Source organism: Psammomys obesus, unplaced genomic scaffold (assembly GCF_907164565.1).
Source record: "Psammomys obesus unplaced genomic scaffold, mPsaObe1.curated_primary_1811, whole genome shotgun sequence".
NCBI classification, from domain to species: Eukaryota; Metazoa; Chordata; class Mammalia; order Rodentia; family Muridae; genus Psammomys; species Psammomys obesus.
Window position 1 is genome coordinate 10,408,851 of NW_026585689.1, and position 16,388 is coordinate 10,425,238.

Sequence of the window (16,388 nt, forward strand, 5' to 3'; positions counted from 1 at the left end):
GATTCAGAAAGGGAGAATGGGATATGTATTTAGAAACCAATTTAAAAAATTAAAAATCTTCTTTAGGTGTGTAGATTTCATTATGTTTATCATATCTTGTAGGTCTATATAAGCGAGTATATAACCAAACCCTCGGCAGAGTGCAGGGAATCATATGAAAGAAGGGAAGTTAGTATGATATGGAAAGGATAGGAGCTCTACAAGGACCAAATATATCCGGGCACAGGGTCTTTTCTGAGACTGACACTCAACCAAGGACCATCTATGGATATAACCTAGAACTTCTGCTCGGATGTGGCCCGTGGTAGCTCAGTAACCAAGTAGTTTTCCAAAGTAAGGGGAACACGGACCATTTCTAACAGGATCTCAAGGGCAGGCTGTTTGACCCCCCCGCCCCCCCACGGGAGGAGCAGTCTGTTAGGCTACAGAGGAGGACTTTGCAGCCAGCCCTGAAGGTACCTGATAAAACAGGGTCAAATGAAAGGGGAGGAGGTCCTCCCCTATCAGTAGACTTGGAAAGGGGCAGGGAGGAGACCAGGGAGGGAGTGCGGGGTTGGGGAGGGAATGAAGGAGCGGGATACAGCTGGGACACAGAGTTAACAAAATGTAACTAAAAAGAAAAATAAAATTAAAAAAAAAAGAAAGAAACCCTCATGGAAGGGAATTTTTCTCTACTAAAAAAAAAAATAAAATAAAAATCTAGCATCTTTTTACATAAAAATGCAGATTTTTGAGAATTGGGACTATCTGATACCATGAAGCTCCTATTTCCTTCTGCCAGGAAGTAGCCAGAGTATTTGATGGCTGTCATTCAAGGATGGCAAACACTGACTAAATGGGCTTCTTACTCAGTCACATTGCAGTAGCTCCATTGTCCCTTCGGCAAAATCTCTTTCTGAGAAGTGACAACTGCAGGAAATTGATAACAATTTAAGGAGACTGGAGTATGTAAACTTTTAAATTATTACATACTTGAGTATACTGTGAGTTTATGCTAGCATAACATGATCAAATAAGGGTAACTAGTCATCTATGAGCAAGTATTTATCATTATTTTATAGGTTGATAAAGGTCAACCTTGGCTATTTTGAAGTAGATCACAGGTCGTTAACGATAGTCACTCTGCTCTGATATAGAATACTAGATCTTTTTATTCTAACTGTAATTTTATACCACAAATTTCTATTTTTTAAAAAAAGATTTATTTATTAACTGTATATGAGCTTCCCCTCCCCCTGAGTGAGGAGCAGCCTTACTAGGCCACAGATAAGGACATTGCAGCCGTCCTGAAGATACCTGATAAGCTAGGGTCAGATGGAAGGAGAGGAAGACCTCTCCTATTAGTGAACATGGAAGGGGGCAGGGAGGAAATGAGGAAGGGGTGGATTGGGAGTGAAAGAGGGAGATGGCTACAGTTGGGATACAAGTGAATGTGTGAATGTATAAAATTATTTAAAAATAAAAAAAATTAAAAAAAAATGAGTGCTTTATCTTCATGTACTCCTGCATGCCAGAAGAGGGCACCAGATCCCACTATAGATGGTTGTTAAGAACTGTGTGGTTGCTGGAAATTGAACGAAGGAACTCTGGAAGAGCAGCCAGTGCTCTTAACTGCTCAGCCATGGCTTCAACTCCAAACCTCTATCTTTTTATCATTGCTCCCCCTACCTTTCCCAGCCTCTGGTACCACTATTATTTTTACCACATCTATAAAATCCAGTTGACTTTTAGCTTCTATTGTTTATGAGAGCATGAGATATTTAGATGTTGGAATGTTGATGAGTGACAATAAGGCATAAAAATGATTGTTTTGAAATGTTCTTGCTTGCTTCCTTCCTTTGTATCTGCAACATCTTACTTAGAGAAGTGACATTTGTTAGCCAAAAATTTAACATTTAGACTTCTTTTACAGGTGGGACTGTTGAATTTGGAATCTTCTGGCATCCCAGTTGTGAAAAATTACTTTTTTTTTCATTATGTTTTCTTTATTACTAGAAAGTTTTTCACATGGAAATTAGCACCAGTGAAATTGGCCAATATAACATTAAACATTGAACTAATAAGAACTCATAAGTTGAATTTGCTACTAGAAACATCTTCTCAGACAAAAATAAGGAAATCACCCATCTCAGAGCCATGGCTTTAAGTACTGATGTTCTGATGTTTCTTTCTCGTGTATGTGTGTGTGTGTGTGTGTGTGTGTGTGTGTGTGTGTGTGTGACAGTTTTGGCCTTTTCACTCCTATGAACACTTTCTCTTTATTGGATGACATGCTTCTCTAAAATCTGCCTAGGTTTAAAATTGGATGCTTTTATTATCCTGACAGACATGGTTATCTATTCTCCACTCTCTTCCCATTCCACAAGAATGGGTTGGTGAAGTCGTGGAGCCTTTAACAAGTTGTTAGTATTGTTTCTTGATCTCCTTTTTTTCCACCTACAGAATTTCAATTTACTGTCTTGTTGATTAATTTAACTATTACTCTCTTCACCAGGTCCATTCAGAATAACATAGACCTGGAAGCAGAATTCAAGGCAGCATTGTGTGCATTGTGCACCTAGGTGGTGCTAAGTCACGCAGGCCACCCTGCGCACAGATCAGCAATTGCAAGCTGCCTACACTGCCCAGTTCTATAAGCTTAAACGTGCTACCAGTGGTCCCAGGTTTCCACGATACTAAGGACGACTGTGTGAATGCCGAAAGTTGTCTCCCTGATGAGATCCCCTTTACTGGCCTGGCTCGCAAACCAAGTCTTGCTTTCTTCAGGTTCACACCTGACTGGGGATACCCCAAAAGGAAATTTTTTTCTTATGTTGTAATCCTTCACTTCCTCACTAGCCCATTTTGCTGTTGCACCTCATCATTTGAGGATGGCCTTCAGTTTTCTCCTTCACAACGTGCATTTTCTCTCATGGCGTTTTACTCCAACAAAGTCAGCTTATTAGAATATTGGACTCCAGGGGAGGGAGAGGGGATGGTTTAGCAGTTAAGAGCACTTGCTACTTTTGCAGGGAACCTGAGTTCAGTTCTAAATACCCACACGGCTGCTTAAAACTATCCTTAACTCTAGTTCCTGGGGATCCAGTGCCGTCTTCTGGCCTCTGTGAACACCAGACATGTACGCAGTATGCTTACATATATGCAGACAAAACATTCATACACAAAAACTAAAAATAAAGAAGTCTTAAAAAAGAGGAATATTATTTACCAGGCCAATGTCCAGCATAGATTAAAATACACAAACTTCAAAATACCATGACTCTTTGCCCTAGTAATACCATCATAGTTTTTATAAGATTAAATAACTAGTATATTAAGGGTTGTGTTTCTGTCTACTTTCTATTTCTGAAACCAAATGTTGAAGTAAGATTATCACTATATTAACACAGAGTAGGGAGAAAGAGTTGTTGAGACATGCAACAATTTCATAGGTGTGACTTCTTAGTTGAGACAATCACACCACATTGTGATATGATAACATTTTTCATAAAAATAAAGAGCCCTCATTAAACATCTTTTTGAAATGATGGATAAAACTGTTAAGTTTTCCTTTCTGTTGTGGGTAGTATGCTTAGGTCTTTGCCAAGAGGTTACATATATTGCTAACTTCTATGTACTTAAAGTCATTTAACCCAAGAAGTTAGAAGGAAACACCCAAAGCCAGAGAAACACCATTTTCTCTCACACATTCACTTTGTCTAGAGTCTTCTCAATACGGCATTTCACCCAGCCCTTTTACGGGTGAATTTTGAGAGGCTACACAGGTTTTCAGTAAATTTTCACACTGGTGCCTAGCTGACCTAGGATTTTATTCCAGAATATTTGCTCTGAGAGCACCTGTGTTTCTCCCATTTGCTATTACATTTCTGTGTGTTTCTTTTCTCCATGATATGATTTAGCCTTTTTCTCCCTCCCCAGGACAATACCCTCCAAGCTGAATGGCTCTCAGCAGATGAATCCACCACCACCATTTCACCACTCGATTTCAGCTCTGGCAGGGATCTCCGGGCAGAAGGTGCTTTGGGTGACTTAGCATCTACACCTAAGTTAGCCTTTCCCCTGGAGGTGGTCCTCAGTTCTTCCCCAGAGGTTTCAGGAGGCAGCAGCTTGACTCTTCCTTCTGTTACCCCAGCAGTGCTTCAGACTGGCTTGCCTGTGGCTTCTGAGGGAGGGACTTCTGGATCTTTCATATTAGAAGACGGTAGGAAACTTTAATCACTTTTCATAATTCTTTACTAAACCAGAGGGCAAAGGCTTTGGAGATTTTACAGTGAAGAGGAAAACATTGTAGCATTCATTAGGGAGAAAATGTCTTGGGGAGTCTGTGAGAGAAGGTAAAAAAAAAAAATCAGATTTAATTAGCCAGACTGGAAAGTAAAAATCATTGTATGTTAAGAAATGGACTTGAGGAAGTGGGTTGGAGATTAATTAAAAGATATTTTGAAGGTCATATTGAAAGATATATAATTAAATTACTATGTCCATTACTAACAAAAACTCGACCTGCTTGAATGTAGTGACTAGTACCAAAAAAGATTGTTTCAATAAATGTTAATAATATTGACTATGAGGGAAATTCTAATAAATTAGGTTACGGTAATATTGAGAAGAGGAGAATATGAACTAAGAAAGTCACAGAAAGATGGAAAGAAAATAATTGATCCTCTAGATCAGTGGTTCTCAATCCCCTCTGGGGGTCGAATAACCATTCAAAGGGGTTGCCTGAGTCCACCAGGAAACACAGATATTTACATTATAAATCATAACAATAGTAAAGGTACAGTTGAAGTAGCAACAAAAATAATTTTGTGGTTGGGGGTTACCACAACATGAGGAACTGTATTAAAGGGCTGCAGCATAAGGAAGGTTGAGAACTATTTCTGTAGATGATTTGGCATGGACTGTATGTGTGAAAGAGAAGATGAAGAAAGAAATAATGGGTCTAGTATTTTGAACATAGGGGAAATCTGAAGGATGATGGACAATAAACATAGAAGAAAAAGAGAAACACAATTTCAGAAAAAAAAATCTCCCTAAATTTCCAGCGGATTCAATCTGTGCCTTTCAATATGGTTAATCCTTTATTTTCATTGGGAAAAAAATCAAATGCTTTAAGATTATTTCAATAGTCAAGTTTTCACCTCATGAATGCCTGCCCTACACTGTGAATTTATGATCATATCTTGCTGTAGTGTGTATATTAATGTCAGCCCTTGTCTCTGGTATCTGGAGAAGATAGCTAGCTAGCTTTATTAGAGAACTGGGGTTTCATTTTGTAGACTAACTAATAGAAAACTCTGTCTTTTAGGACTAACCATTCCTGAAGAATCAGAAGGTGCTTCTATTGATATAGTGCCTTCAAGCTCATTAATTCAGCCTGTGCCAAAAGAAACAGTACCACCCATGGAGGATTCTGGCATGACTCTCTTGACATCCGCACCACATCCGACCTCTTCTGTTACAGAAGACCTTGCTAAAGACATAAAAGCACCTTCTGGCTTGGACTCCTTGGCTTCCAAAGTCACAGACCATTTGGAAGTGAGCCCATGGTTTCCAGACACTTCTATGGAAAAAGAGTTCGTTTTTGAAAGTGGCTTGGGTTCTGGTTCTGGGAAAAATGCGGATCTGATTACTTGGCCGTGGAGTGAGACTTCATTAGAGAAGACCACTGAAGCACTGTCAAAGTCATGGCCTGAGGATGATGCGCTCTTCACCAAGGGTGAAGAAAAGTTACATGTAGAGGGCAGAGTGGAACAAATTGTTGAATCTTCAGAACATAGATACGATGATAGGTCCATACATTTTACAGAGGAAGAATCCCTTGTTGGATCTACTCTACCCATCTTTGTAGAATCTGCAACTCAATCTCCATCTCTAATTTTTTCTAAGCACACATCAGACCTACCAGACATTGATTCTTACTCAGTTACCAAAGCTCCCTTCTTACTGGCAACTATATCAACCTCCATGTCTGCTAAGAAAACAGATGAAGTGAATACCCTCCTCAAGGAAGATATGGTGCAGACAGAGTCACCCAGTCATGAAGGACTTGACAGTGAGATTTCAGTGGCAAAGCCAGATATTCAGCCTGTGTGGACCATATTGCCAGAATCAGATATAGTTTGGGCACAAACTTCTTCCTTAGGGAAATTGTCCAGAGACACATTGGCAAGTACGCCAGAGAGCCCTGACAGGCTCTGGTTGAAAGCTTCCATGACACAGTCTACTGAATTGCCTCCAACCACCAGCTCCACCCAGCTAGAGGATGAAGTAATAATGGGCGTACAGGATATTTCATTAGAACTAGATCGGGTGGGCACAGATTACTATCAGCCTGAGCTAACCCAAGAACAAAATGGTAAGGTTGGTAGCTATGTGGAAATGTCTACAAATGTCCACTACACAGAGATGCCTATTGTGGCTCAGCCCACAAAAGGAGGTGACGTGAGTCACACCCAGACCGCAGGAGCACTGGTGGTTTTCTTCAGCCTCCGGGTGACAAACATGTTGTTTTCAGAAGACCTGTTTAATAAAAACTCTTTGGAATATAAAGCCCTGGAACAGAGATTCTTAGAATTGGTAAGCACAGAATGTAAAACGTGAACGTTGCTGGATACGATGTGACGCCCTCCCCTCCCCTCAGCATGCCAAGTCTGAGCCCAGAGAGGTGGTGTTCCATGGGTATTTTGATTTTCTGTCATAGGCAGGTAGAATCATTGCTTTGGGATGATTGGAGAAGGGTAGAATAGGTGAATTCAAGAATTGGAAACAAACACATGGCATCAGGGTGATGTGACAAGTTAGGTGCTGAAGACTATATGCCAACCAAGAGTTCTGGGTCTAGAAATAAAACAGGAAAGGAAATCTCAAACTCATTGTGAGACCCACCTTTTGTGGGTGTTCATATCTTCACTGTGGGAGCCCTTCAGTGAAACAGAGTAGATAAAATCTAGGCATCTAAAATGGTGCATAAGGTTTATAAATACCATAAAGTTTATAAAAACCACTATGAAAATCTCATGATAGTCTTAATTTGTGCAATCAAACCATTCCTAATTTTTTATTTTTAATTGGTTTATAAGATAAAGGTTTTCATTATGGCATTTAATACACACATATCATTGTGCTTTGCCCACAGTCAGCTCTGCATTACATGGCCCTGTCCTTCATCATCTTCCCATTAGTCCATTTCATCTTCCCATACAGGCCACTTCTGATTTTATGTCTTATTTGTCTATGCATGTATCATGGGGAAGGGTCATGTATGATATGTGCATATGTATAATACCTGTGTACTGTTAAATCTAGTTATGCCTATGAAGAAAACTTGGATACTTTATTTTTTCACCCTGATATTTTCTACTGTTGTCCTGCAGGGATAGAAGGTTTTGCATTTTGTTGAATACATACTAAAAAAACAAACTCACATGGACATCCTTTTTGTTTGCTTTTGTATGTTTTATTGTTTTTCTGGTATGTTCAACAACAGGTTAAGCCGTGGTGGTAAACTTGACTGTTTTGTCATTTGCAGCTGGTTCCCTATCTCCAGTCAAATCTGTCAGGGTTCCAGAACTTAGAGATCCTGAACTTCAGAAATGGCAGCATTGTGGTGAACAGCCGAGTGAGGTTTACCGAGTCTGTCCCTCCTGACGTCAACAATGCCCTGTACATGATTCTGGAAGACTTCTGCACTACCGCCTACCAAACCATGAACTTGGATATTGATAAGTACTCCCTGGATGTGGAATCAGGTAACAATAGTGCCTATCATTGAGAAGAATCTAGTTACTATTCTCTTTTTCAATGAGTCAAAGTCAATCTGATACTTGTATGAAGAAAAACTACTGTGTCAGACACAGCCCCATATCTTGAAAATTAGCAAAATAAACATTTGCAGGGAATCTCGACATGCTGAGTAGACAGCGGTACCTCTGTGGTTTACCTTCCAGTCCCTATCTTACATTCTTTCCACCTCTCTTTCACTTATTCACCGGACCTGCTTTTGCTTTGTTTTTATGTTGCCATGATCCTGAATGTGTCCTTTCTTCTTCCAATACATCACACACACACCTTAAACTTTTGTATTGATTCCCTTTAAGTTTTATGCAAATATCACTCGGCATTTTTGTGAATGGTACTGGTTCTTGAACTTGGGGCCTCCCACATGTAGACAAACCACCGCTGAGCCTCAGCCACCTGTTTTATGTTTGAGATGGACTCACTGAAGTTGTCCAGGCTGTCTCTGAACTCTCACTGCAGTACAGACAGGTCTTAAAGTTGCAATCCTGTCTTATCCTTTCAGGTAGCTGGGGTTACAGACCTGAGCGTCATACTACCAGGCCTTGCCTCACTCTCCATGTTTCTTTGTGCTGATGAAGCTTCTCTTCTAAGCTCCGTATGTGTTACTTAATTGCTTGACGATCCTTGGTTGAGTGTGTTTGACATTTCTATGTGTACTAAGTTGGAAGTATTTAAGAATGAACTCTTATTTTGTGAATCTTCCCACTCTCCATTTAATTTGTTCTTCTCCATCTCAACCAATGGAATGTTTATCTTTTCAGCTGCTTAAGCCGGAAACCTAGAGAAGTCTGCAGAGTCACTGTTAGTTCTACAGATAGATTCTGTCACCCTAACTTACAAAAAATTCACCAAATTTATATTAATACTGAATTCTAAAATATTCCAATTCTAGGCTCTTATCTCTATTGCCATGGATCCAAATGAATACCATGTCTCATATGGATTGCTTCTACTGTTTCTCTGGCTCCTCCTCTTGTCTGTTCTCCACACAGCAGCCCTAACACTCTTTGTAATTTAGGTTTTAAATGATTTTATTTGGCTGCTTTATGTATGTCAATGGCTGCCTGGTTCCATAACCACAAGGCCTGAACCCCAACTTCTTTGCTAACTGTCTGGCTCGCCATATTCAAGTCAAATTTTGTCTTTTAGTTCCTCAGACACCCCAATCCTTTTTAAAGGCTTTGCACATCTCTTATTCTGTTTGCCCAAATCTTTCCTTTACCGTTCAGTTTAGATTTTGGTTCAGATGTTACTTCTGGCAATCTCCATACTCTACCCTGGACCTGTCCTGGTGTGTTGGTCTTTCTTATAACATTACATTCACTTCCTTTGTAGAGTTTAGCACCTTTAATAGTATTAACTTGTGTGAGCTGTGCTCAATAACCATTTCTTGGTTGAACTTTCCATAAGGACCAAGAGTCTATCTGTTGTAGTAAGTGCTTAGACAGAATTCGCAAGGATTGAGAAGGAATTTGCATGCACAAAAGGAACCACTGGTTTTGTTGTTGCTCCTGATGTTTTTTAATTTATTTTATTATTATTATTATTATTTTGAAGAACTTGATGCAGAGAATACTACTGGAACCTGAAATGTTATTTTATTTTTTTCATTCCACATTCCAGGGTATGGTGGTTTTGAGTAGGCCTCAGGTGAAATGGATGTCTATGGTCATATTTCTTTAGACTTTTTATTCTTAAAGTGGTTTGAAACTGAAAACTATTTTTTAAGCTGGGGAAAAAGAGAAAACATTCTTTCCTTTGAAATTCTTGAAGGACCGTTATTCGTTACAAGTGAGGAAAAGGATTTAGCTAATCTCCCAATATCCAGATCTCCTGTCACGTGAGCTCTCTGAGGCTGCTTGCACATCCTTTGCCATGTGGTGTGTTGAAGACGCAATTGTAATTTGGAAGCCAAGAAGTTTTGCCTTCACTCTATCATTTATCATTTGCATGACCTTAGAAAGCAAGCCATCTGATTTCTAAGTCGCCCATCTATCATATGGGCCTTCTTTTCTCTGGCCTATATATTTAACAATGTCTTGGGACTAAATAAATATGCAGAAGTGTTTGACTAGGGCCTACAAATGTGAGCAGTTTGGGTTCATTGTTGTTACTGTCTTGGTGCTCCCCTTCTACTTTCAAAGTTCTGGGGCTCAAACCCAGGACCTCAAGCACATTAGGCCGATGCTCAGCTGCTATTTAGCTATTTAGCTCCTAGTCAACTTAAAAAAAAAGAAATAGAATATATAAGTACATTTGTCTCATAGTGTCTACTCTATAGAAAAGACATTCTATTATCTTCTTCCCCGCACTCCCATGGAGTAGCTACAAAGTTTAAAAATTTTCAGATAGAATTTCTCTACTACATGTATATTTTAAATTATTATTAATTTATGTCAGCATTGGCTATTGAGCATCACTTTTATTTTACATAACTTTTTTTCGCATGCATTGTCTCCAAATATTTTGCTTTCATTAATAAAGGGAATCTATGCAGTACCCATTCTGTATGCACTTATGCTTAACATTAGATTATTTTATGATTATAGAGTTGCAAAGTAATTACTAGGACATGAGGCAGAGACTTAGGCAGTGCACAGTGGGACCCTTATAGAAACTGCCTGTGTGTCAGCATGTTGGTTTGTGTTGTTTGTTGTGTAAGCACCTTGCCGTTCTTCCTCTATGTTGGCTCTCTAAGTCTGATTTAGCAGGGCACCACAGACTAGCTCACAACAACAGAAGGTTGTCCTTTCAATGTTCTTAAGGCTAGAGGGTCACAGACAAGGCACTGTGGGGACATGCTTCCTCCGAGAGCTCCCGAAAAGATGCTTTCTTACATTTTCCTATTTTTGGCATTTGCTAAAAGTCTCTGACATTCCTTGGCTTGCTAGTCTAGTATTTACCTTTGAGTGTATGTGGGCGTCTTCTCTGTTTGTGCCTCTGAGTTAAAAATCTTCCTCCTCTTGGAAGGAAGCAGTCAATGGCCCAGCTCTATCTAGTATGACCTCCTTTTAACCTGAGCACACCTGTAAAGTCTTTGTTTCCATGAAAGGTCACATCATGAGGCTCAGAGTAGAGATATTTAGGAGACACCATTTAACCTGATATGTCCTCTCATTCCCACATAGGGCTGACAGGGGTAAGAGTCCTCTGACCTCCAAGGGCACAGTCTTTACAATTTTTTTTCTCTAAATGTCTTACATCACTTTTGACTGTTTATTATCCTAATTATTATTATTTGTGTTTTTCTCCTACCCTGCCAGTGAAACAGTAAGCTACTGAAGACAAAATATTGTCCAGAAAGGCCTGAGGAGACACAGGGATGATTTTCTTTTCTTTAGTAGTTTCTGCAAATCTATATCTTCTCAAGGGTACTCTAGGATGTCTTCACCCATGAGGACCTCACCATTTTTTTTATAGGTTCTCTTCTTATCCCATTTTATCAGCATGAGGCAGACACACAACGGCATGTGTAGAGCGGAGGTGGCCTCTAGCTGGCTGGGTTGGTAGAGATGAGAAACTTGTGAAAATATTGTTTGGCCTAGGACTGTAGTTACCTGGTAATAATTTTAAGCTTCTACATGTAGAGGCTTACTCAGGCTATAGGCTTTTATAATTTCAGATTTTCGAATTTCAGAGAAATCTAACACAAACAGACTAATCTGTGAAGAGTCAGCTGTTGGTGTATTTTCATGATTCAGGACCGGGATTTTTCCCATGATGCTTTGAGAAAGGCGCTCTCTTTGCATATCTCAGTTTCTGTTTTTTGACTTTCCTTGAATCATTCTCTGGCTTGTTTGATACTCTAGGTGATGATGCCAACCCTTGCAAGTTTCAGGCCTGTAATCAGTTTTCTGAGTGTTTGGTAAATCCATGGAGTGGAGAGGCAAAGTGCAAATGCTTCCCTGGGTACCTGAGTGTGGATGAACGGCCTTGTCAAAGTCTCTGTGATCTACAGCCTGACTTCTGCCTGAACGATGGAAAGTGTGACATTATGCCTGGACATGGGGCCATTTGTAGGTATGTTGCAATGAGGGATTTTGGCTTTAAAGGTCTTGTACTTCTTACAAAAAAAATGGGTTGACAGTATAATTGTAGGTCAATCACAATAATGTTTATTATGTCTCAGCAATTAGATAGATGCTGTCTAATTCTCATGAGAAGACTGGGCCTCAGTAGACTTGAGTCACATACCCATTAGAGTTATTTTCTGTTGTTGGGAAGCTGTGCACTTCTTTCTGAGAGCATTAGGATTAGCTGGAGACCTTTGTCTGATGTTTTTAGTGGAGATGATCATCATTACTATTCACATAAGATCTCTGTGTAAGATCAGCGCATCACACATTAGAGTGCATACAAAGGGGCCATATTATCCTGATTGGATTTTATCTCCCCTCCCCCCTTGGCTTTTTTAAAACAGGGTTTCTAGGGCTGTCCTAGAGCTCGCTCTGTAGACCAGACTGGCCTCAAACTCACAAGACCCACCTGCTTGCTTCTTCCTTCCCAGTGCTGGGATTAAAATTGTGCGCCACCACCACCTGGTGGATTGTATTTCTTTAAGGTTTATTTTATGTGTAAGAATGTTTGCCCACATTTTAGTATATGTACCTTGTGCATGTCCGGTATCCACAGAGGTCTGAAGGTGTTGGATCCCCTGGAACTGGAGTTACAGATGGTTGTAAACTGACATGTGGGTTCCAGGAACCAAATACTGTCCCTCCACAAGCACCGAGTGTTTCCCACTGCTTGCAAGCTAACTTCCCATCGCTTTGGTTTTACTCTTAATGACTTTGTGAACATTGTATCATATTATTTTAAACTAAATTAATACAAACACTAAGGTTTTTCATGACAAAGATATTTTCCTCTAAGTTGGAGATCTATTTGTAAAATTAGAACCAGTGAGGTAACTGCAGATGAACAAAGTCAGTTAGACTGTTTTCTGACCACTGTCTTCCAAGAAACACACACACTCACTCACACACACACACACACAACCCCAAACATGTTGTCACATAATGACTTCCCAGTTGCACAACCACAGATGCAGGACTGAAAGAGGAGGAGATGCTGGGAATAAGCAGGAGGAACATAAATAAGATGTTAATGTGTGAATGTAAACAGTGGCGTAGATACAGCAAACAGAAAAGAGCTGGAGAGGAACCAAATGCTTTTATGCAAAAAGGTGTGAGGTTTAATTAGAAAACTAAAGGCAATGACAGTTTATTGAAGTCCAGGGAAATTAACATTATTTTGCAAAGTAATTGCTTTCCTCACTGTTCTGGAGATGGAAGACTTTTTTTTCTCACAAGCCTGGGGTCTCAGAACTTTGAGGTCATTTTAGGGTGCTGAGATGACATGTAGGGTGTTAAAAGCTGCATTCTGGACGCTGTTTGTCACCTCGACCAACGGAGTGACCTTCCTTCCTGGGCATGTGTTTTTGTTACCTGTAAATGAGAAGGTTGAACATAATAATCCTTTAAGCCTTTAAAACTTTAACCAGCCATTTTAAAGCAGCCATTCAAGGTCTACTGGTCAGCGTCAGGCACAGTGCACAGCCTTCAATCATGCGCTCATTTAATTTGCATGTGAAGGCATTTTTTTTTTTTCTTTTCCCGCTATGCTGCGACTGGAATACAGGGTTTTATGTGCACTAGGCAAGCATTCTGCTACTGGCTCCAGCCCCAGTACTCCGTCCAAGTCCTTCATGAGATTTACCCAATCAGAATCCATACAGATACCTTTCCCATTCCACTTCCACCGTAGGTTCTCTTTGCTGTTACTTTGAGCCAAGTGATTCAGATCTTGAGTTTGGTAACTGTTTTCACAGATGCCGGGTGGGTTCGAACTGGTGGTATCGAGGCCAGCACTGTGAGGAGTTTGTGTCTGAGCCCTTTGTCATAGGTATCACCATAGCCTCTGTGCTCAGTCTTCTCCTTGTCGCCTCTGCTGTTATCTTCTTCTTTGTGAAGACACTTCAAGCCCAGACTATCAGGAGGCAAAGGCAGAGGCCCACCAGGTAAATAAGGAAAGAGCTTCCTAGTGGAATCAAATGCCTGGCTACTCATTTCTGATTATGTGCCAAATACAGGGCAAAGAGCTGGGTGGAGGTAGAGAACTGTGTGAGAAAACATCCTCAAACCGAGGCCACATTTGAAGAACTCTAAGTAGTCTACGCATGAGATAGATGCTGAGAGGCCAGGATGAGGATTGAACTAGGTTTGTCGGGGGCAGAAGGTCTTGAAAATTTAGTGATCATCAAGAGAGTGAGAGAAAAGAATGTCTATCTGCAGGGGATGGTGGTTCTCATTGTAATAAGTGAGTGGACATGAGCCAGGTCAAGAAGGCCATGTGAACATCTTGGCACACTGCTAAAATCTCCCCCACCTCTGACCTGGCTAAAGAGACAGACATACTGGGGTCTGTCCTAAAGCACCAAGACATAGTCCCAGTAAGACACAGTTATTAAGCTTTGCACCAACTGAGTTTTCAATAGGCTGTGATCTTGTCTAGGGCAGAGGCCAAGAAAATTCTTCACATCATCAGCATTTAGAGAAGTCATGGCACATAATCACTGCTCAGCAAATGGACCTGACTTGAATTCAGTTGAGACCCAGAGCTTTCAGTCCTCCGGTGTTATTATTTTTCTAGATAGTCTAAGTGGTTACACATGATTTTTTCATAGGTGTTGCTCTGGAAATGATGGAGCTGTATTTATTTAATGGAATACTATTATTTAATGGCAGACATAGTTCCCAGCCAGCATTTATTGAGTGTCAGGTGCTGTGGGGAAATACAATGAATGAAACAGGGGGCAGTGATGACTCCTGAGCTTAATCTAGACATTTCTCATAGTGCCCCTGATCCCACATCTGTGTCCACAAAAAAAAGGCTTCACAACAGAAACCTTTTCCCAGAAAAATAGACTTTCACATAGTTAAGCATCCAGAGGAGAGACCCTTAACCGATCATATGTTTCTTCCTGTGGCTCCAGCAGGCAGCCCGATAGCCTGTCGTCTGTTGAGAATGCTATGAAGTACAACTCCGCATATGAAAGCCACTTGGCTGGATGTGAACAGTACGAGAAACCCTATAGCCAATACCCCTTCTGTAGCTCTGCCAGTGAAGAGGTGATTGGTGGTCTGAGCAGAGAAGAAATCAGGCAGATGTATGAGAGCACTGACCTTTCCAAAGAGGTAGGAAACTTCCATTTGCTGCCTTGCTGGTCCATGTGAGCATGTATGTGTGCATTGCATGGGCATGAAGAGAGACTGATGGAGAATACTTATGTTAATTGGAATCTGGTGATGTCTCCCTGAGTATGTAGAGGGTATCAAAATGAGCCGGTCCTCATTCCCTACCCAGTGACTTTTTCCACAATTAAAAAATTTTCTGTTCTTTATTCATTCCTTTCTTAGGAATATATCTTGAATTAGAACAGTTCATGTACTGGCTATGCAGAAATATTATTCTTTTCTTTTTGGGGTGCTGGGACGTGAACCCAAGGCTTTGTGCATGCTAAGTAAGTGCTCTAGTACTTAGCTATCTCACCAGCCTTAGTTTATATGGTATCCAGGACACTATATGTCGAGCCTTGGGTTTTGCTAAAGGCTTTTTTTCTCCCCTTATAGCTCTTTCCTGGGTAGCCCAGAAGCTCCTTATAATAATTAGATTCCCTTTGAATGGCTGCTGTGTTTTTTCCTAATGCAATACATAGCCTCTTTTTCTTCTTTGTTTAAGGAAATTCAAGAGAGAATGAGGATTTTGGAACTATATGCTAATGATCCTGAGTTTGCAGCTTTTGTGAGAGAACATCAAATGTAAGCAGTGCAACAGCCCCCAGTACTAAGCCTTAGTAGCTTGCCTTAAAGTAACGCTGCCAGCAGAAGCAAGAAATTACTTCCCATGTGTCAGGGGTCTTGCAAATGACTAACCTTTATTAAATTACTCAGATTTTATGCTAGTCCACAGAGATTATCCCATTATGTCTTCGAATGGCTCCATAAGACATGTTTCTTATGTGAAAAGGGAAGCCTCGGAGAGATGATTTTTACTTAAGAGGTGGTTTTGACATTATGTAGTCAAGATGATTAAAAACCAACACAGGTTGACAGTGGCCCAGAGATTTGGGCTAGGTTATCACTTATCTCTTGCTACGATAGATCTCACCAGTTACCTAGTGCTATAGAGGTGGTTCCTATGGGAGTATCCATAATTCTCCCATACTTCAGCATAATTTTCCATTTCCAACTTTACAGAAACTTTCAGTAAGCCTTGAACCACATGTTTTATAAAAGCGTGTCCCTTGCATTAATCAGGTTTCATTTGGTCATTTTAATCATATATCTTGGGCAAGTTCTTGCAATTCTCTCTCTTTCTCTCTTTTTGTTCTTCAGGCTTTACAATAAGACATAGATTACAAAAATAAACTAGCCTGCAAAGAGACCTCAGTAAAGAGCTGGCTGTGGTGGGTGCCTCCACTGCAGTATGATTCTTCTGGTTCCTCATGGGTGGGTTCCATGCCAGAGCAATTCATATGTCTTTGTAAAAAAAAAAAAAAATTAGGGTCAGGAGAATAACCAAGGTAT

General features: G+C 40.3%; 1 protein-coding gene across 1 annotated transcript in view; it reads left to right on the top strand.

The window, feature by feature from the left end:
• Impg2 (interphotoreceptor matrix proteoglycan 2) overlaps positions 1-15,624 on the top strand; it is a 57,962-nt gene extending 42,338 nt beyond the window's left edge. The window contains exons 12-18 of the mRNA XM_055593479.1: positions 3,919-4,201; positions 5,309-6,579; positions 7,532-7,751; positions 11,610-11,820; positions 13,631-13,818; positions 14,785-14,996; positions 15,541-15,624. Of these exons, the coding sequence (XP_055449454.1) occupies positions 3,919-4,201; positions 5,309-6,579; positions 7,532-7,751; positions 11,610-11,820; positions 13,631-13,818; positions 14,785-14,996; positions 15,541-15,624 (2,469 nt within the window). The remainder of the gene's footprint in view (positions 1-3,918; positions 4,202-5,308; positions 6,580-7,531; positions 7,752-11,609; positions 11,821-13,630; positions 13,819-14,784; positions 14,997-15,540) is intronic.
• The last annotated feature ends 764 nt before the right edge of the window (positions 15,625-16,388 follow it).